The 22,938-nt window shown below is 41.5% G+C and overlaps 1 protein-coding gene across 1 annotated transcript in view; it reads right to left on the reverse strand.

The window, feature by feature from the left end:
* Window positions 1–9,489: 9,489 nt before the first annotated feature.
* The window catches only part of IBTK (inhibitor of Bruton tyrosine kinase), a 108,035-nt gene continuing 94,586 nt past the window's right edge, over window positions 9,490–22,938 (reverse strand). The window contains exons 27-29 of the mRNA XM_073675619.1: window positions 11,979–12,047; window positions 10,075–10,207; window positions 9,490–9,935 (exon numbers count right to left, since the gene is read on the reverse strand). Of these exons, the coding sequence (XP_073531720.1) occupies window positions 9,804–9,935; window positions 10,075–10,207; window positions 11,979–12,047 (334 nt within the window). The 3' untranslated portion in view covers window positions 9,490–9,803. The remainder of the gene's footprint in view (window positions 9,936–10,074; window positions 10,208–11,978; window positions 12,048–22,938) is intronic.

Raw genomic sequence — 22,938 nt, forward strand, 5'->3', positions numbered from 1 at the left:
AAAGGGGCTGTCCAAAGAATAAAAATCTTTTTAAAAGGACTCAGATTGGTACAAAGAACTGAACTAAACCTCACCGATCCTCCACAGCTTTTGTTCCAATACTTAATTAGAGAAAAATGGATATGTAGATCCATTAATTGTGTTATAAGGAGTTACCCCCAAAACTCAATATCTATTAATGTATCTCCTTTTTTGATATCAAAAATATATTATATAAAATAATCATATTCATTCGTATTTAATCAGTACTTTTATTAAATCACAGCAAGCAGAAAAGTGATAGTATCTTTAAAAATTCTTCATTATGCCCATAAAAACATTTAAAACCCTTCCGGGCAATGTGGTATATATATATATAGCCTAAGACATATAAATAGCCATAAGTCTCAATGGTTATACACATAAGAATATAGAAGGTTACACGTTAGATGTCTTGAATCAAAGCAATAATTAATTAGAAATATAGAGGGTCACAGGTCAAGTGTCCCAAATCAGAACAATAATTGGATCATATCACATATAGATTCATTTTAAACAAAGAAATCCTTCTAAGTTTTTTTAAAAATTAGGTTGTATACATCATAATATTCTATACACTGTTTAGTCAACAAATATATACCATGGTAGAGATCAGTTAATTATATTTGATAGAACATTGTCTGATCAACCATATAGATTGCCACACTGTCCTGCATCCCAATGCAGTGCTATATTAAGCATTTATATACCATAGCAAATAGTTAGCATATTATATTCAGGTGTATAGTAGACATATTATATTCAGATAGAACATTGTATTACCAACCATGTGCCATGTTAAAGGCTACCACATTATCCAGCACCCCTTTGTTCCAATACTTACCTGGTCCCCACTGGTCTCCAACTCCTGTTCCTGTTTCAATTGTCCAAAATACACGCTCCACAAAAAACTCTGGCTGAGGTGAATCACCACTGTGGCCATGCATTGGCTGATTGGGCACTTCTGGTAATTTCTGGTGTGTCAAGACCATTTATAGTCAAGGAGAAATCAAAAAACAATTAGTAATCCCAAATGATGGCTAGTAATTGATGGCTATAATTTTACCCCTGATGAAGTCACAAGCGTAGTTCCTCCCCACTGTCTCCCCACTGGGTACCTTCATTCAGGTTATTATATCTTTGTGCCAACAATTTCTCTATTATTATGCATTTGCTATACATGCTGGTATTTCTATTGCATGACAACTCTATAGTCAGTTAGTCTATTTGCATATACATTTGAACCCATATTGAGAGTTTATATTATCTGTCTGTTTGAATGGATCTCACTTGGGCTTATTAAGCCAGCCTCTATTAGACTAGTATGATCTTTGTTGCGATCCTTTAATATTTTATTACATGCATAGACAGTGGAGACCTTGTTTCATTCTAACTTGTTTATATACTATAGCCAGTTCTCCTTTTTAAATGTTGTTATATTTCTACTTGTTTGTTAATAATAAATACTTAATATTTTTTTATGTATCCCTAGCCTCGCACACTTCTTTTCTTTAATGTTACTTATTGGTATGCGATATGTATACATATGTTGGGATCAACCTATTTGAGTGGTGCCCTCTTATACCTTTTGTTGTACTCCCAGATGATCCCTTACATAACATCTTGCTTTAAACAGGAAATCTACCAAATAATAGTACAGTAATTAGGGTTAGCTCCTTGCTCAAAGGGGTGGCCCTCGCGGTGACGTGACTGTTGTGTCACGTGCAGACTGCAGCCAATGGGCAGAGAAACCAGAGAAATAATATGAGACTAACATTGCATTAGAATGGACGTCCACCCTGATGAAATGTTGAGTAGTAGAAAACAGCGGTCGCTGCAGCCCATGCGTAACACAAGTCACGTCATTCTACGGGAATAGCAGCGCCGAAATCACCGGAACAGTGCCGGAAATTAGCATACACGGTTTTTATTTTAATTGGGGTCCTGCTTTCAATACAATGGGGATATCTAGTAGTGGACAATCCCTTAAAAAAGGTCACATCAGAGTAGAAACCAGAGAAATGATATGTGCACACAATGACAGTATAGAGTAAAAGACCCTAGTGGTGGAGCCAACGCAAAAACTCAGAGGCTGCGCCGGTGTCTACAAGCCATACTGCTATTGTATTTTTAGGAGGTAACACGTTAAAAGAAGGAAGTAATGATTGCTAGGAAAATCTGTATGTCTCAATACGTTCTTCTGACTATGCTTCACTGTGCTTCTTGGCTTGATTCAATCAGTAAAAACAATGAACCCACTGAGAAGAACTAAAGAGTTTATTGAGAAGGGTAAACAGTGAGGAAGTCGTACGTCACATTCCTTTGTATGTGTCTTAACTATAGTCTCAGAGTCTGAAAATTGTCGACAACACCATTAGATCTGCTTAAGGCTACTTAGCCAGCAAGAAATACACAGCTTGCGTATGTGACTGACCTGTAGTAACCCAACACAAGCACAGCTCATAAGCATTACAGGCTGCTTACCAGACTGATCCTTAAACCCAGTCCTAGGGCCGTGCTTCACACTATCTCTCAGCATTAGATAATGTAGGTCAATCATTTTCGCAATACAGATTCTTTAGATCTAAAATGTATAAGCATTTTCACTTGTTTGCTGAAGATATTTTGTCACTTAAGTATAACTATACCCTACAGCTAAACACAAAGTCTAAACCACAGCAAAGAATGAGCTCCAAACTGGCAATTCTGACTTCATGAGTCTTGGGTATTTCTCCTTTATTGCTTTGTGAAATTGTAAATCTTTATATTAAAAAAGTAGAATTCTGTCACTGTCTGTATTTTACGGCTTCATAAAAAAACAACAGAATCAGAAACATTGCAATGTGCCTACGATGGAAATGATTGAGCGGGTAGCACAAAGTCCAGAAGCTTTTGAGTCACAGGTTATGGCGCCTCTAGTCTTCTGCTTGACAATTGTGTTTCGATGATGAACATATAATTGTAAATCAACAGAAAAAGTCAAAAAGTATATATATTTTATTACTTATTTCCATTATGTCCACAACCGCCACTGGAAGCAGCTCGACAGCAATTTACTGCGGAGTTTGTCTTTCCTACATCAGAATATTATACAGTCCTTATTGTAAACACTTTATTTCCCAGAATGCAAATCTGTGGAGTACGCTGTGCCGATGTAGGGCTAGCAAAGAAAGCTGGAACATTTTACTTCCTAAAGGGAACCTGCCATGTTCACAAAGGCTATTACCTACAGATATAGGGTTAATCTGCAGGATAATATTGTTCTAAATCTGCAGAGATGGTTGTTAGTCAGTGCCCGGGCATGCTTACAGCTGCCACTCACTGTATCCTGAGCACTGACTGAAGCCCCGCCGGCCGCACCACTGTGACTGAAAGCTAGAGGCTGCTGGGAGGAATAAAGTTAATTTCCTCCCAGTCTCAGGGCTTTCAGTGTACCGGCCACACAGCTTTAAAAGGCAATTAACCTGCAGAATAACCCCGTTTAAGGGGTTAATAACGTTTTTCAACATGACAGGTTCCCTTTAAGGGTCATAATTGTGAAGGCAGCTCGGCACAAGCTGTAAGTGAGGATCAATAAAAAAATAAGTACAATGAATGCATAGTATATTGGCACTGAATAAGCACCAGACAACCCAGCATAACCAAAAACAACTTCAGAATCGCACCCCATGTAAATCTACATGACAAAAATGCTGTTATTTGGTATACCTGGGCTGGACCTATCATATATGAACCCTGATCTGCCAAAACAAAAGTTAAACATGTTATCCATTCAAAAAATGTGTTGTATAAGGAAATCTTTGCTAGATCTCCACTGTGAATGTGGTAACAAAAGGGTTAACTATGGGACTGTTTGAAGAGGGGTTGTGGAGCCAAACTGGGTGACTGGCTGCGAGTCGTCACAAGACTGTCTGAAGGAGATAGAGGAAGGCATTATCTTGCCAAGAAATTATAGTACTGGAGAAGAGGAGAGAGTAGGTCCCTGAACAGTTAGGGATAGGCACTGGGCTAATTCGTGCTGAAGTAGTCAGTAACCTCAGAGAACCAGCACGCCCCTCAGTAAAGAGAGGGCTGGCGAGATGCTACAGTAAAGAGGTACAGAAGAGAAGGCCGGAGTTCCCACAGTGAGAAGTGTTGAGTTACAGATGTGGGACTATTTTATTGGAACACCCTGAAACAGAGTGGGTGATGGCCTATTGGGACTGTCACGAGATGCCAGTGGAGTGAAACTGCCAGAGAAAATGGATGTGAGAGTGGGCTTCACTGAGAGCCAGGAAGAGAGCTGAGAGTGCGTGACCACCGTAATGATACAAATCCAGGAACACCACAGACCATGGAGCAGAAGGCCTCTTACATGCTTTTCTGAAGTTCAAGTTCTGAAACTTTGTCAAATGATACACCTCCATATTCAGTAGACCTGTTAATAAATCAGGGTGTTTTAAGAATTCCGTGTGTGATAAGTGGCTTGATGGGGAGACCTTTACAAAATCATACAAATGTTTTCCACTTATGTAAGGTGTAGAAGACTCGGCCCTCACACACCCTGACAAGAGCTGCCATGACAGGAGCAGACAGGCAGAAGCGGGCCCTTATGCAATAACAATATATGGGCCCTTTGCAGCCCGCTATGGCTCACCATAATACACAATTCCACCTACAGTACTTAGGAGGTGGAAGAGAGTCCTCTTACCTTTTGGGCCCCTGTGAGACTGCACCAATGAAAGTCCAACCCTGTCCCACAGGATATAGCACAAACCTGCCATTCCATACTGGAAGCATTGAGGCAATGGTCACCAACCTCTAACTTAGCTTCCCCACCGGGCTCCAAATGAGCTTTATTTGTCAGCCCACGTTTACTTCCCACAACCAGATTGTATATCTTTTTTTATGTAAAAGAAATGGTTCTACTACGCACAACTTAGCTGTCTAAAATTTCTACACACAATTACAGTAAAAACCCTAGCTTGATTGCTGCTGAGTAATCACAGAAACTCATTGTTGAGTGATGCACCACGACAGTCCATATGTATTCCCAACAACCAGTTTGCCTAAAATCACTGTCCTCCCACGCCAGAACCGCTTGCACTATAATAAAAACAAAGAAGCAACAAGGAAATGAAACAAAACAAAAAAGGATCCATGATAAAAAAGAAGAAGTATCTGAATGTACGGGTTATACTTGTACAGTAAAGATTTATATGCATCAAACAAGGGCCAAATTGTACACGGTGTGAAGCTAGAACAAATTTCAGCGATTGTTTTAGCTGAACTCCAGCTGACATACAAAGTTCATCTGTTCTATTACATAACTGTACAGTACGTGAGGCTTCCCAACAGTTTTATTACTTTACAACCACTATATTTAGACGTTATCTTTTATATGCTTGCTATGCGAGTCCTGCCTCAGTTGACTCGGCGGTATCTCCTTGGCTTTCCTAATCAAGAGGAATCATTCATCAACGCCCTTTATCTATTGCTGCCTACAAGCTGACTAGCAGCAGCGTGGAGCAACATTGCAATCATCCCTTGTCAAATCATCATTAAAGGGGTGCTCTGATACCTAGAAAGCCTGTTATAAATATCTATCTTTAATATCTAACCAGTTTTGTAATTAGCTTAATTATTACATTCCCTACACTTCTCCCTATCCTGCTATTTCCTATGTGTTTTTTTTACTTTACGTCCTGTTCCATTTCGATTGAGATGAGTCTCAAACAGGATGTCATGGGAGGCTGGGGCTGCACTCACTTCTCTGCAGCATCTATCTCCCCTCCTGAAACAGGACATCATCAGAGGCCAGCGCTGCAGTCACTTACCACCGTTTCCCTGATAATGTCCTGGTTCAGTAGAGGTAAATCGATAAGAGACCACAGCGTCAGTCGCTGTCGACATCACAGTCACTTCTTCTAACACCGCTTTCCTGGAAACAAATTATTATCAGGAGGTGGTGATAGAAGCTGTAGGGCCACACTGCTGTCACTCATCCTGCTTCTATCACCAGCCTCAAATGAATCATCTTCATAAGGCTATGCTGGTGTTACTCACACTGCTGAAAAAAAGAAATTGCACGCTTTGCAAAATGGCGCAAAAAGTGTACCAATATGTACTCAAAATGACACTAGGGGTAGTCTAAAGCAGAGTTATGCCAAATTTTGCAACTTTTTGAAAAGCCGCAATGGATGAATCGGCTGAAAACATCTGGAATCACTAAACTCACTCCGCCAACAAAGCGGAAAAAAAAAAAAAACACAATGCAGGTGAGCACATATAAATCAGACTTAAAAAGAGGCACAAATAGAATATTGAATTGGGCGCTCTAATGCTGATCTGCTGTCAGTCAGTGCCGGAGCACAGTTACAGCCACCGCTCACTATGCACTGAGCAGTGACTGAAGCCAAGACGGCCGCACCCCTATGACTGAAAGCCGGAGGCTGCTGGGCCGAACAAAGTTAATTTCCTCCCAGCAGCGGGGTTCTCAGAGCGGGCGCTGAGTAGTTTCAAAATGCTATTAACCTGAAGAATAACCCCATATTTGCAGGTTAATAGCGTTTTTTTTTACATGACAGTTTCCCTTTAAAGTAACAAGGAGGAAAACATATTTCCAAAACATATTCAAAAATCAAAACAGATGCAAAATGTTGAATTTGTTAGCTAATACTTTGCTGTATTGTTTCCTTTTCAGTTATTTCATGTACTTTTCCACTACAATATTCAGCTGCTTCCAAAATTGTGCTTGCCCTTGGAAATAGACAATAGTTTAACTTAATTCTAAGTGAACCTGACAGCTCAACTATATAACTGTACATAGATATACCTGCACATACATACGCCGATATCCCGAGATATACATAAGGTCCTATGGAATAAGAAAACATTCTGGGGCCTAAACGGTCCTTCTAGAAATATTAGTGCTAGAGTGTCAGGTAAGTATCTATGTTGTATACTGAATCTGCAGGATTTCCAGGGTGGAGACGACGCAATTTCCTGAATACCAATCTTCTGATTCTTATCAGGAGTTTTTACAGCATGTCTATCAACTCATTCAAGTGAAAAAGTTGTAGCAGCCGACATGTCCAAGCATGTCACTATGTGGTATATCTCAATGCTTAGTCTCAAAACCTCGCACTAACAAGACAGAAAAGATTTTCTGAAAACATTTGGGACAATGAGAAGCTGAGTACATTGACAGTAGGACGTTTCTGGGATGTGAGTTAACAGATGCTCCTAATTCATTAAGTGGTGCCTCTTAATGAATTAGGGGAATTAAATCATTGTATTCCAGGGAGTCCTTTCATTAAAGTCCTAAGCCGTCTATATGGGCATGTAGGTCATAGAAAGTTGAATAAAATGACACCTGGATATCTGCGATGTGATGTCTTATTAGGAAAAATGTGGATTCCTCTGGAATATGTAAATGAGCTGTTAAGCACTACGGGCAGGACATGGATTACCCTGAGAATCTGCCTCTAGAGCTCATTTTAATGAAAGAAGGCGTTACCAGTGTGAGACATGTAATGGCTGACAGTCTGCTCTCCTGATCTACATGTCTCATACTGGTAATGACCCCTTTCATTTGAAATAAGCTCTGAAGGCAGATTCAGATCTACAGTACAGACCAAAAGTTTGGACACACCTTCTCATTTAAAGAAATTTCTGTATTTTCTTGACTATGAAAATTGTACATTCACACTGAAGGCATCAAAACTATGAATTAACACATGTGGAATTATATACTTAACAAAAAAGTGTAAAACAACTGAAAATATGTCTTATATTCTAGGTTCTTCAAAGTAGCCACCTTTTGCTTTGATGACTGCTTTGCACACTCTTGGCATTCTCTTGATGAGTTCAAGAGGTAGTCACCGGAAATGGTCTTCCAACAATCTTGAAGGAGTTCCCAGATATGCTCAGCACTTGTTGGCCCTTTTGCCGTCACTCTGCGGTCCAGCTCACCCCAAACCATCTCGATTGGGTTCAGGTCTGGTGACTGTGGAGGCCAGGTCATCTGGCGTAGCCCCCCATCACTCTCCTTCTTGGTCAAATAGCCCTTACACAGCCTGGAGGTGTGTTTGGGGTCACTGTCCTGTTGAAAAATAAATGATGGTCCAACTAAACGCAAACCGGATGGAATAGCATGCCGCTGCATGCTTCACGGTGGGAACCAAGCATGTAGAGTCCATCTGTTCACCTTTTCTGCGTCGCACAAAGACACGGTGGTTGGAACCAAAGATCTCAAATTTGGACTCATCAGACCAAAGCACAGATTTCCACTGATCTAATGTCCATTCCTTGTGTTCTTTAGCCCAAACAAGTCTCTTCTGCTTGTTTCCTGTCCTTAGCAGTGGTTTCCTAGCAGCTATTTTACCATGAAGGCCTGCTGCACAAAGTCTCCTATTAACAGTTGTTGAAGAGATGTGTCTGCTGCTAGAACTCTGTGTGGCATTGACCTGGTCTCTAATCTGAGCTGCTGTTAACCTGCGATTTCTGAGGCTGGTGACTCGGATAAACTTATCCTCAGAAGCAGAGGTGACTCTTGGTCTTCCTTTCCTGGGACGGTCCTCATGTGAGCCAGTTTCTTTGTAGCGCTTGATGGTTTTTGCAACTGCACTTGGGGACACTTTCAAAGTTTGCCCAATTTTTCGCACTGACTGACCTTCATTTCTTAAAGTAATGATGGCCACTCGTTTTTCTTTACTTAGCTGCTTTTTTCTTGCCATAATACAAATTCTAACAGTCTATTCAGTAGGACGATCAGCTGTGTATCCACCAGACTTCTGCACAACACAACTGATGGTCCCAACCCCATTTATAAGGCAAGAAATCCCACTTATTAAACTTGACAGGGCACACCTGTGAAGTGAAAACCATTTCCGGTGACTCATCAAGAGAATGCCAAGAGTGTGCAAAGCAGTCATCAAAGCAAAAGGTGGCTACTTTGAAGAACCTAGAATCTAAGACATATTTTCAGTTGTTTCACACTTTTTTGTTAAGTATATATATAATTCCACATGTGTTAATTCATAGTTTTGATGCCTTCAGTGTGAATGTACAATTTTCATTGTCAAGAAAATACAGAAAAATCTGTAAATGAGAAGGTGTGTCCAAACTTTTGGTCTGCACTGTATGTCCCGCCCATAGTGCTTAACAGCTCATTTATATATTAAGAAAAAAAATGTATTTCTCTGTAGAAAGACATTGGATCGCAGATATCAATGTATGATTTTATTCAGCTTCCTATGACCTACATGCCCATATAGACGGCTTAGGAGAGTTGATCCTACTGACAGATGCCCTGTAAGGCTGGCATGCACAACGCCAGTCTTAATGAATTGGCCCCTAGTACAACTTGAACGCATAGTAACAAGTAGAATTTTTTATGTCAATGTTATTCAGAGTTTCTAAGGGTTAACAGGAAACAATGAAAGTAAATTGAGGAAGAGAAAAAATAAATAAAAAAAAATAATCAGAAAATTATAATTGCACACTTTTATTTGAAATAGAAATTCAATACGTTGTAAACAGAATACTGCCCCCCAATATTAAATATTCTATAACAGACAATATATCATTATTCATTTAGCCCAAACTGAGAACATGAAATGTCCATGAGCAATACGTATATGTGTATATGGCCGGCAAGAAGAAATTAGTGCATTTACCACTGACAGCAAATTCAGACCAAACTCTACAAGTCATGCTTGTGGCTCTTCAGCTGCGATCACTACCTGCTGACACGATCCAAAACAGAACACCACCACATCTATACGATTCACAATACGGCCACGTCATAGTCGATGCTTGTTCCACATTGGCGTGGCCATGGGCCCTTGTGCTGATCGCTCAACGGTTATATATTCCTCTGGGTTGTCTACTGCCTGGTAATGGACCAGCAGATCCTGAATAGCTCGCTCTTCAATCTAAGAAACATAAGGCAAAAATATTCTGCTAGTCATTTATAGACAGGCACAATATTGTGCGTAGGCTAAAAATGAAGAAAACAACCATACTCAAATCTCAAACATGCAATAGCCGCAGCCAAAATGTTCCTCCGCTTACCTGGATGAGTGCCAGGGGTTTCTCTCGGCTCCTAATTAACGCAGCCTCCTGCTTCTTCTCTTCTTCAACGATCGTAGTAAAAGTCACCGCGGCCACAGATGGCTTACTTTTACTTAAGGGTGAAAGCCACGGGCTGAAAATGGATACAAATGCAAATGTTAAAAGGTAAGCACAGAGAAAAAAGTACACATCAGGAATAAGCCAGGCAGGAAAGCAAAGAACGTTAAAGGTTTCAATAAAGTAGTATAAAGATACTGAATGTGACCACTAAAATGGACCAAAGAAGGTATATAAGCACCACCACCCTGGTACTGAAAAGCTATGATACAGTTCTCATGTACCGTCGCCCAAACTGGTGCCCTCTGTTTGCCTCCCACTGCCTCTTCTGCTCAGATCGGCGGTCCAACCCTTCTGTTTCTAATATGACCACCCCAGTTGCATAGTGGTAACTCTAAATCGCATCTCTACAGCAGAAGGAATGCATAGATTAGACTTAGGCTATGTTCACACATCATGGTTTTTCAGCGTTTTTTATGCAAATTTTCAGTTGCCTTTTGCAGTACCAGCAAAGTCTATGAGAACCAGAATCCTCTGTTCACACATCATGGTTTTTTTTTGTTCAGGATTTTGTGCCTTGCATGTTTTTTTCTGAAAATAGAGCATGTCACATCTTTCAGCGTTTTTTCAGAGTTTTTTCACCCATCGGAAGTAATGGGTGGTGAAAGGAAAGCATCAAAAACGCATCAAAATTTGTATCAGCAATTTTTCAGCGTTTTTGATGCCAAAATAGAATGGGGTTCTTTTTTTCACAGAACTTTATGTACATGCATAAAAAGAGACAGAAGGACAGTGAAAAAAATGCTGAAAAAATGCACCAAAAATGCATCAAAACTGCAAGAAAAATGCAGAACAAAATGCCCTTGAAGAACAGGTGTTGCAGAAAATTGACACAAAAAAAAACCATGATGTGTGAACATAGCATTACCATCGCACTCCCCATGCCACTGTGGCGGCTATATTGGAAGAAAGGAACATTGATATAAGAGGCGGAGATGGCACCAGGTATGGTGACTATACATGAGAAATGTATCATCACTATTCAGTCCCAGGCCCACCTTAACCAGCCCCGATTTGGAAAGGTGAAATCTTACATTGTTGTCATCTGAGCCTGTAGTATTCTGGTACAGTGAGATCCAACTACTGTCAGCCATTATGGACTATGTAGTTCACTTACTCATAATACAATACACACACTGTCCTGATCTTTTACACACCTTCCAGTTTTGTGTTGGTCTCTAGTAAAGATACACAATCCTGAGCCCACTTAAAAAAGTACCGAAAAAGGAGACATGACTAAGGATGGACCACCCAAATGCACCTCATGGGTGCGAAAAATACTCCTCTTAGGGTTTTTATACATTTAAAACTTTTAGCTTTTGTCCCACATGAGAGGGAGTTTCCAGTGTCAGTGCATGTTTTGTGCTATGTGTGTGGGAATGGGGCTGGCATAGCTATTGAAATAAGACAGTCAGCCAGCCCCCTTCCCACACAGCACCAATGACAAGCCCATTCAGGTCCTCTCGAGTCGAATACAAGCTGGAAGTGGAGCTGCCTGGATCATTTCAAACAAATCAATACATTTTTTAAGTGAATAACCCCTTTAATCTTAGGCCTGTGTAAATCTATATATCTAACCCACAAACTATTGCACTTTTTAAGAGGGATGCTGTCAAGTTTGCCATTTAACACCACATTATATAGTCAGGATGTATTATTTGTGGCTTGCCATAGGAACACATAATTAAATACTGGGTAACTCAACTCTGAGGTTCACAAGAAAGCGATCCATAACAAGTTCACCTTTACTTGAATACATTTATGAAGTGTAACAGTAAATACATTACTTGGAAGACTCAGGTTGTGGCACGTTACTTTTCCACTTGGATTCATGGGTTATAGTTTCAGATGGTCTTCTGAGACAAAACAAAAAGTGAAAAGACATCGTGTTAGGATGGGAAAAGAAGTTTTGTTTAGGGCAGAAAGCCAGTAGGACTATATCTAAATATATATTATGGCTTCCCATTAGTCTACTGGATTAAAACAAATGCAGTATCTGGAGAAGAGAATCAGCAGACTTTTATTGATCAAGACATTTTCGAGGTCTATCCTTAGGAAAGATTGAGTGTTAACGGTCCAACTCTTTCCATGCAAGCTGATCTGCTTCACGGTACAGCCAGTGTTAGTTGTGCCTGGTACTTTGGCTTAAAGGGTAACTATGCTTTCAAAACACTTTTCAGAATAAACTGTCCTGTGTTTGTGTACATGAGGAATAACAATATTTGTGGCCATTACATAACTTGTATCCTGTACTTTCACCAGTTTTTTGGCTCCATCTCTTAATCTGCAATCCATTGGAAGCCGGCGAGAGGAAACAAGCTGCTGTGATCTCTCCTATACAAAACACAGCACACAGAGAGCGAATCCTGCTCATTTGCTTTTAGCAGGCAGACAAGCTGCAGCAGTATGGAGGACAATATACAGCAGAGCTGAGCTGTCTGGTAGTAAATCAGCCTCAGACGAGTTAAATGACTTGTTAGAACACTCACCATAAACTTTATATTTCTTCCCTGCCCATTTCCACTCCCTGCTCCTCCTTCCACCCATCCCTTTCCATATAGTGTAATGGGCTGTGTAATTACAACACAGGGAGCCAACAGTATGTCTTGTCTAAGCAAGATGGATTTGATCTGTTTTTTTTTCCACAATGGCTGGCAAATTCAGAAGGTGAGGAAGAAGTATTTGATAAGTGGGGAAAGGAATGTTTTTTTGATTAAATATATTACAAAGTTTCTTATACTTTCCTGTACTATTGGTTTATGCAAAGTTTGTTAAAATGTACAGTTCCATTTTGAATATGATTGATATGCTCCGAGTTGCAGTGTCAAGCGCAACCACAATTGTTAAAGGGGTTGTCCAGGACTTTTACACTGATAACCCATTCTTAGGATAGGTCAATAAAATCTGATTGGTGGCAGAACGATATCCAGAACCCTGCCAATCAGCTGTTCCCGCTGCCTGCAGGAAGTGCACAGTTTCGTCACTGCATAGTTGCCATGGCTGGGCACTGCACATCTGCCCCTAATGATTAGAATGACATTGATGACACTAGAGTGGCTGTTCAAAGAAAGTGGACTCCTGGCACCTGTGTCAATCAGTGGCCTGAAAAGGCTCATTGCTCCAAAGAGTGCTATGTTCTGTTCATGCAGTTGACCGGTCGTGGTCATCAGAGTCCCAGAAAAACCCTTTAAGTGGCTGTGTCGTTACAGAATGCTGGCGATTTGTGGAAAGCACCCTTGTGAGCAATAACGTAAAATATCTTATGAGAGTTGAAAATACCACCCCATAATCATCAGTGATTAACACCCTAATTAAAAAGTCAGAATGTTATTTTTTTCCCCCTTCAAATATCACACTCTTGCATTTTTGCTCTAATTTCTGTGTTATTTTCTTTTAACAGTTGAGGCATAAAGTTTCCCCCTCTACGCGGAAAATGTTTATGGATGAGGCCTGGCTGACTGTGGTTTGGAACGATTGCACTCAAGATAATCCGCACAATCTAAAACATTTCTAAAATCTCTTCCTTCAAAAACCATTAAAATAAACGGCAGGGTTATTAAAATTAGAGCACTCTGTGTATAATAAAAGCTCAGGTCATAATATATATATTACACACAACTAAACAATTATGTATTTAATAGCATCGGTTAGGAGATATAGAATAGTCAGTTTAGAACAGGGATGTCAACTCACACAAACAGAGAATAAAGTCACGGGCCAACCAGTATACAATATAATAGTCCTCCATACAGAATAGTGGGCCCCACATAGTCCTCCATACAGAATAGTGGGCCCCACATAGTCCACCATACAGAATAGTGGGCCCCACATAGTCCTCCATACAGAATAATGGGCCCCCCATAGTCCTCCATACAGAATAATGGGCCCCCCATAGTCCTCCATACAGAATAATGGGCCCCATATAGTCCTCCATACAGAATAATGTGCCCCCCATAGTCCTCCATACAGAATAATGGGCCCCCACATAGTCCTCCATACAGAATAATGGGCCCCACATAGTCCTCCATACAGAATAATGTGCCCCCCATAGTCCTCCATACAGAATAATGGGCCCCACATAGTCCCTCATACAGAATAATGGGCCCCACATAGTCCTCCATACAGAATAATGTGACCCCCCATAGTCCTCCATACAGAATAATGGCCCCACATAGTCCTCCATACAGAATAATGGGCCCCCATAGTCCTCCAAACAGAATGATGGGCCCCACAAAGTCCTCCATACAGAATAATAAGCCCCACATAGTCCTCCATACAGAATAATGGCCCCACATAGTCCTCCATACAGTATAATGGGCCCCCACATAGTCCTCCACACAGAATAATGGCCCCACATAGTCCTCCATACAGAATAATGGCCCCACATAGTCCTCCATACAGAATAATGGGCCCCACATAGTCCTCCATACAGAATAATGGGCCCCACATAGTCCTCCATACAGAATAATGGCCCCACATAGTCCTCCATACAGAATAATGGGCCCCACATAGTCCTCCATACAGAATAATGGCCCCACATAGTCCTCCATACAGAATAATGGGCCCCCATAGTCCTCCATACAGAATAATGGCCCCACATAGTCCTCCATACAGAATAATGGGCCCCACATAGTCCTCCATACAGAATAATGGCCCCACATAGTCCTCCATACAGAATAATGGGCCCCCATAGTCCTCCAAACAGAATGATGGGCCCCACATAGGGGTGGTGGTTCTGGTGTCGCGGGCCAAATAAAATCACCCTGCAGGCCAGATTTGGCCCATGGGCTAGAGTTTGACTTGTATGGTTTAGACGTGCATACACATATTTCCTGTAGGTTTTGCCCACCAATGTGTTGCAGTCCAAGTATCCATTCAGCTACCTCTCATTACTATGTATGGTTTCCTGACATCTGATTTGCATCACCTCCTATTCAGCCATTTACTTTGTTCAGTAACAGCCAGAGAACAACCACTTTGGCAGTCATTAAAAGCGACCACATTCATGTTTATACCATTTTCCCTGGTATCTCTTGATGAGGAAATCCCAGATCATTTTGGTAGGGCATAGATTGGGGATTAATCAATTGGAGGATCACCTCACCATAGGAACAAAGGCTGTATTCATCCTCCATATAGGTTGTTCTACCAGCGAAATCAAAGCATCGTTGCCAAAGGATAAATAAACTACAAAGATCATTGTTCCAGAGCTGGCGGGCTCATGTGTCATTGTAGGTCACATATCTGTAATTCTACATAGCAAACATAAATTAGCAGCCCAGTCTCCAACCAGCGGTACAATCCCTCCCTAAGGCAGTAGCCTAGTTTTTTAAGCTTTTTTTGTATTTCTACTTAGATAAGTAAGGAGAAGATTTTCTTTCTGTGTCCTAGATCCCTTATGACATCAAAAATGTGGTCGACCATGTCACGAGTAAGGAATGAGACTAGATGGGCAGATCTAAATTTTAACACACTCAGTGTCTGTCGCATTTTTTAGGAATTTATAGACTTTAGAATCAATTTCCTTCCTAGACTATTGGAGCTCTCCCTACTATACAAGTTATGTATATGCCACAGATTACAGATGATTGTAGGAATAGCTTTGTATTATTTCCTGCCAAGGCTACAATTTTTAATATAAGCTCTGGTTGAACATTACCAGGACAACATTACTGACAGCAGCAGGTATAGGAAATCTGGGAGCAGTGACAAGTGGATAAAGTACACTATCAGTGCTCCAGTCACAAGAGGTAACAGCACCAAGTGGTACCACAGTGCGCCCTAGTGGTCATATTCAATCATTACCATGTATTATTAAAGAAGTCTGTACACTTTGAATTGACGAGATGTGTATATATATATATAGATATAGATATATAGATATAGATATATAGATATATACATACATACACAGTACAGACCAAAAGTTTGGACACACCCCATTTAAAGAAATTTCTGTATTTTCATGACTATGAAAATTGTACATTCACACTGAAGGCATCAAAACTATGAATTAACACATGTGGAATTATATACTTAACAAAAAAGTGTGAAACAACTGAAAATATGTCTTATATTCTAGGTTCTTCAAAGTAGCCACCTTTTGCTTTGATGACTGCTTTGCACACTCTTGGCGTTCTCTTGATGAGCTTCAAGAAGTAGTCACTGGAAATGGTTTTCACTTCACAGGTGTGCCCTGTCAGGTTTAATAAGTTGGATTTCTTGCCTTATAAATGGGGTTGGGACCATCAGTTGTGTTGTGCAGAAGTCAGGTGGATACACAGTTGATAGTCCTACTGAATAGACTGTTAGAATTTGTATTATGGCACGAAAAAAGCAGCTAAGTAAAGAAAAACGAGTGGCCATCATTACTTTAAGAAATGAAGGTCAGTCAGTCCGAAAAATTGGGCAAACTTTGAAAGTGTCCTCAAGTGCAGATGCAAAAACCATCAAGCGCTACAAAGAAACTGGCTCACATGAGGACCGCCCCAGGAAAGGAAGACCAAGAGTCACCTCTGCTTCTGAGGATAAGTTTATCCAAGTCACCAGCCTCAGACATCGCAGGTTAACAGCAGCTCAGATTAGAGACCAGGTCAATGCCACACAGAGTTCTAGCAGCAGACACATCTCTACAACAACTGTTAAGAGGAGACTTTGTGCAGCAGGCCTTCATGGTAAAATAGCTGCTAGGAAACCACTGCTAAGGACAGGCAACAAGCAGAAGAGACTTGTTTGGGCTAAAGAACACAAGGAATGGACATTAGACCAGTGGAAATCTGTGGCTTGGTCTGATGAGTCCAAATTTGAGATCTTTGGTTCCAACCACCGTGTCTTTGTGCGACGCAGAAAAGGTGAACGGATGGACTCTACATGCCTGGTTCCCACTGTGAAGCATGGAGGAGGAGGTGTGATGGTGTGGGGGTGCTTTGCTGGTGACACTGTTGGGGATTTATTCAAAATTGAAGGCATACTGAACAAGCATACCTACCACAGCATCTTGCAGCGGCATGCTATTCCATCCGGTTTGAGTTTAGTTGGACCATCATTTATTTTTCAACAGGACAATGACCCCAAACACACCTCCAGGCTGTGCTATGGCTATTTGACCAAGAAGGAGAGTGATGGGGTGCTACTCCAGATGACCTGGCCTCCACAGTCACCAGACCTGAACCCAATCGAGATGGTTTGGGGTGAGCTGGACCGCAGATTGAAGGCAAAAGGGCCAACAAGTGCTAAGCATCTCTGGGAACTCCTTCAAGATTGTTGGAAGACCATTTCCGGTGACTACCTCTTGAAGCTCATCAAGAGAATGCCAAGAGTGTGCAAAGCAGTCATCAAAGGAAAAGGTGGCTACTTTGGAGAACCTAGAATATAAGACATATTTTCAGTTGTTTCACACTTTTTTGTTAAGTATATAATTCCACATGTGTTAATTCATAGTTTTGATGCCTTCAGTGTGAATGTACAATTTTCATAGTCATGAAAATACAGAAAAATCTTTAAATGAGTAGGTGTGTCCAAACTTTTGGTCTGTACTGTACACACACATATAGAAATATATATACAAAGAGACATATGTATAGATATATACATGTGTCATATATACACTGCTCAAAAAAATAAAGGGAACACTTAAACAACAGAATACAACTCCAAGTAAATCAAACTTCTGTGAAATCAAACTGTCCACTTAGGAAGCAACACTGATTGACAATCAATTTCACATGCTGTTGTGCAAATGGAATAGACAATAGATGGAAATTATTGGCAATTATCAAGACACCCTCAATAAAGGAGTGGTTCTGCAGGTGGGGACCACAGACCACATCTCAGTTCCAATGCTTTCTGACTGATGTTTTGGTCACTTTTGAATGTTGGTTGTGCTTTCACACTCGTGGTAGCATGAGAAGGACTCTGCAACCCACAGAAGTTGCTCAGGTAGTGCAGCTCATCCAGGATGGCATATCAATGCGAGCTGTAACAAGAAGGTTTGCTGTGTCTGTCAGCGTAGTGTCCAGAGGCTGGAGGCGCTACCAGGAGACAGGCCAGTACACCAGGAGACGTGGAGGGGGCCGTAGGAGGGCAACAACCCAGCAGCAGGACCGCTACCTCCGCCTTTGTGCAAGGAGGAACAGGAGGAGCACTGCCAGAGCCCTGCAAAATGACCTCCAGCAGGCCACAAATGTGCATGTGTCCGCACAAACGGTTAGAAACCGACTCCATGAGGGTGGTATGAGGACCCGACGTCCACAGATGGGGGTTGTGCTCACAGCCCAACACTGTGCAGGACGCTTGGCATTTGCCACAGAATACCAGGATTTGCAAAGTCGCCACTGGCGCCCTGTGCTCTTCACAGATGAAAGCAGGTTCACACTGAGCACGTGACAGATGTGACGAAGTCTGGAGACGCCGTGGAGAGTGATCTGCTGCCTGCAACATGCTTCAGCATGACCGGTTTGGCAGTGGGTCAGTAATGGTGTGGAGTGGCATTTCTTTGGAGGGCCGCACAGCCCTCCATGTGCTCGCCAGAGGTAGCCTGACTGCCATTAGGTACCTAGATGAGATCCTCAGACCCCTTGTGAGACCATATGCTGGTGCGATTGGCCCTGGGTTCCTCCTAATGCAGGACAATGCCAGACCTCATGTGGCTGGAGTGTGTCAGCAGCAAGATGAAGGCATTGAAGCTATGGACTGGCCCGCCCGTTCCCCAGACCTGAATCCGACTGAGCACATCTGGGGCATCATGTCTCGCTCCATCCACCAACGTCACAGACTGTCCAGGAGTTGGCGGATGCTTTAGTCCAGGTCTGGGAGGAGAGCTCACAGGAGACCATCCGCAACCTCATCAGGAGCATGCCCAGTCGTTGTAGGGAGGTCATACAGGCACGTGGAGGCCACACACAATACTGAGCCTCATTTTGACTTGTTTTAAGGACATTACATCAAAGTTGGATCAGCCTGTAGTGTGTTTTTCCACTTTAATTTTGGGGGTGACTCCAAATCCAGGCCTCCATTGGTTAATAAATTTGATTTCCATTGATGATTTTTGTGTGATTTTGTTGTCAGCACATTCAACTTTGTACAGAACAAAGTATTCAATGAGAATATTTCATTCATTCAGATCTAGGATGTGTTATTTGAGTGTTCCCTTTATTTTTTTTTGAGCAGTGTATATATATATATATTACTAAATTGCAGCCGCCTGTCTGGATCATCCTCCAATAAACCATGAATTAGTCGTGCACGATAAGCTTTCCACCCAATAGATTTCAGGATTCGCATGATAGAAGCTCATGAAATTCCCAATTCCAAAGAGGCTCTTTTGCGGACTTTTTTGGACTCTGAACAAATGTTTCAGCAACAAGTTGTTTATTATCTTCTGTACAGACTGTTTTGGGGCGACCAGTTTTTGGAGCATTAAGGATTGAGCCAGTGGCATTGAACTTGTCACGAATGCGGTAAATGGTTTGTCTCTTTGGGGCTTGAGTACCAAATGTTTCAACCCAATTTTCTCTAGCGGTTTCAGCATTTTGAGATTTCCAATACTCTGTTAAAATCCATTTTCCTTGATCTGTATTTAAATTATTTGCCATTATGTGTTATCTGAATTATCTGAAAAGAAAACAGATTTAGGGGAGATCTATCTGTGAAAACTTGATCTGTGAAACTGGCTCAGTTGCCCTTAGCAACCAATCAGATTCCACCTTTCATTTTCCAAAGAGTCTGTGAGGAATGAAAAGTGGAATCTGATTGGTTGCTAAGGGCAACTGAGCCAGTTTCACTTTACACCATGTTTGATAAATCTCCCCCTTCATAACCTTATTACACTTTCTGTCCACCTACTTTTGGACCACCATATATACATATATATATATATATATATATATATATATATATATATATATATATATATATTATATATATACACATATATATACACACACACGTCTCTATAACAAAGAATTCACCCGTCATACTGACTTAGTATAAAGATAAAAACAAGGCCAGCTTTAGTGATGGCTCAATCATGAGGGGTTGCACCCTTACCTAGAAGTCTTATAATTCAGATTTTAAAGTGCACCATCAATTTCAGGTGACTTTTCAGAATAGGTTGTCTAGTGTGTGTTTTCATGATAAATGACTATTTCTGGCCATTATATGACTTGTATCCTGCATTTTTCAACAGTTTTTCCCTGCGGGATCTCTCTACTTTTCAGTTCTGTATCTGCTATGATGTCCGCTATAGAAGACAGTGCAAATAGAGAGATGGCTCCCTGCTCTTTCCTCTATCTGTGTAGCACACAGACAGAAGCATCAGCACAGAAAACATTATACAGCAGTACTGAGCTATGTTGCGGTGAATTCAGCTCTGAGATAAACTAAATCACTTCTAAGAGGCTGTAGCATAATCTGCCAGTCTCTGAACATGTTTTTTTCTCACTCCTTCTCCTCCATAAGCTTTAAATAGCCCAGATGTAATGTGATCAATAAGAGAGCCAACAGTTGCTGTTGTCTTGTTAGATGGATTTTAGCTGCTTCTGAGAATGGATGGTGAGTTCAGGAGGCAGGAGAAGAAGTGGGTCATAAATGGATAAACTAGCTTCTCAGAATGGATGGTGAGCTCAGGAAGCAGGAGATTATCCACCATAAATGGATCAACTAGCTTCTCAGAATGGATGGTGAGCTCAGGAGGCAGGAGATTATCCACCATAAATGGATAAACTAGCTTCTCAGAATGGATGGTGAGCTCAGGAGGCAGGAGAAGAAGTGGCTCATAAATGGATAAACTAGCTTCTCAGAATGGATGGTGAGCTCAGGAGGCAGGAGAAGAAGTGGCTCATAAATGGATAAACTAGCTTCTCAGAATGGATGGTGAGCTCAGGAGGCAGGAGATTATCCACCATAAATGGATAAACTAGCTTCTCAGAATGGATGGTAAGCTCAAGAGGCAGGGGAAGAAGTGGCTCATAAATGGATAAACTAGCTTCTCAGAATGGATGGTGAGCTCAGGAGGCAGGAGAAGAAGTGGCTCATAAATAGATAAACTAGCTTCTCAGAATGGATGGTGAGCTCAGGAGGCAGGAGAAGAAGTGGCTCATAAATGGATAAACTAGCTTCTCAGAATGGATGGTGAGCTCAAGAGGCAGGGGAAGAAGTGGCTCATAAATGGATAAACTAGCTTCTCAGAATGGATGGTGAGCTCAGGGGGCAGGAGAAGAAGTGGTTCATAAATGGATAAACTAGCTTCTCAGAATGGATGGTGAGCTCAGGGGGCAGGGGAAGAAGAGGTTGATAAATGGATAAACTAGCTTCTCAGAACGGATGGTGAGCTCAGGAGGCAGGAGATTATCCACCATAAATGGATCAACTAGCTTCTCAGAATGGATGGTGAGCTCAGGAGGCAGGAGATTATCCACCATAAATGGATAAGCTAGCTTCTCAGAATGGATGGTGAGCTCAGGAGGCAGGAGATTATCCACCATAAATGGATAAACTAGCTTCTCAGAATGGATGGTGAGCTCAGGAGGCAGGAGATTATCCACCATAAATGGATAAACTAGCTTCTCAGAATGGATGGTGAGCTCAGGAGGCAGGAGATTATCCACCATAAATGGATAAACTAGCTTCTCAGAATGGATGGTAAGCTCAAGAGGCAGGGGAAGAAGTGGCTCATAAATGGATAAACTAGCTTCTCAGAATGGATGGTGAGCTCAGGAGGCAGGAGAAGAAGTGGCTCATAAATGGATAAACTAGCTTCTCAGAATGGATGGTGAGCTCAGGAGGCAGGAGAAGAAGTGGCTCATAAATGGATAAACTAGCTTCTCAGAATGGATGGTGAGCTCAGGAGGCAGGAGATTATCCACCATAAATGGATAAACTAGCTTCTCAGAATGGATGGTAAGCTCAAGAGGCAGGGGAAGAAGTGGCTCATAAATGGATAAACTAGCTTCTCAGAATGGATGGTGAGCTCAGGAGGCAGGAGAAGAAGTGGCTCATAAATGGATAAACTAGCTTCTCAGAATGGATGGTGAGCTCAGGAGGCAGGAGAAGAAGTGGCTCATAAATGGATAAACTAGCTTCTCAGAATGGATGGTGAGCTCAAGAGGCAGGGGAAGAAGTGGCTCATAAATGGATAAACTAGCTTCTCAGAATGGATGGTGAGCTCAGGGGGCAGGAGAAGAAGTGGTTCATAAATGGATAAACTAGCTTCTCAGAATGGATGGTGAGCTCAGGGGGCAGGGGAAGAAGAGGTTGATAAATGGATAAACTAGCTTCTCAGAACGGATGGTGAGCTCAGGAGGCAGGGGAAGAAGTGGTTGATAAATGGATAAACTAGCTTCTCAGAATAGATGGTGTGCTCAAGAGGCAGGGGAAGAAGTGGTTCACAAATGGATAAAGAAGCAGATTTATCTGATAAGATATATTACAAAGTTTCTTATAATCACATACCGATTTATTAAACGTTAGTTAAAATGACTGTGACCATATATAGCAGTTAGTATTAGTCCACTGTTTTATTGAGTATTCGCCCTGTACCCACCAAGCAGTGACTGATGGTCACAGTGTATCTACATGAACACAGTAGACCCGTTACCTTGAGTCTGCTGTATTCTTCATTAGATGCCATTGGCCAAACAGCACAATATTTCATGCTTACTTGGGGCTATAATAGAAGGAGACAAGTTCCCACAAGTGTTTGGTCCTAGGGATGTATAGTACAGCAACAGCTCCCCGATGTGACCCGCT

The sequence above is a fragment of the Phyllobates terribilis genome, unplaced genomic scaffold (genome assembly GCF_046119375.1).
Source record: "Phyllobates terribilis strain yellow unplaced genomic scaffold, ASM4611937v1 Scaffold_3__8_contigs__length_932513732, whole genome shotgun sequence".
Lineage (NCBI taxonomy): Eukaryota > Metazoa > Chordata > Amphibia > Anura > Dendrobatidae > Phyllobates > Phyllobates terribilis.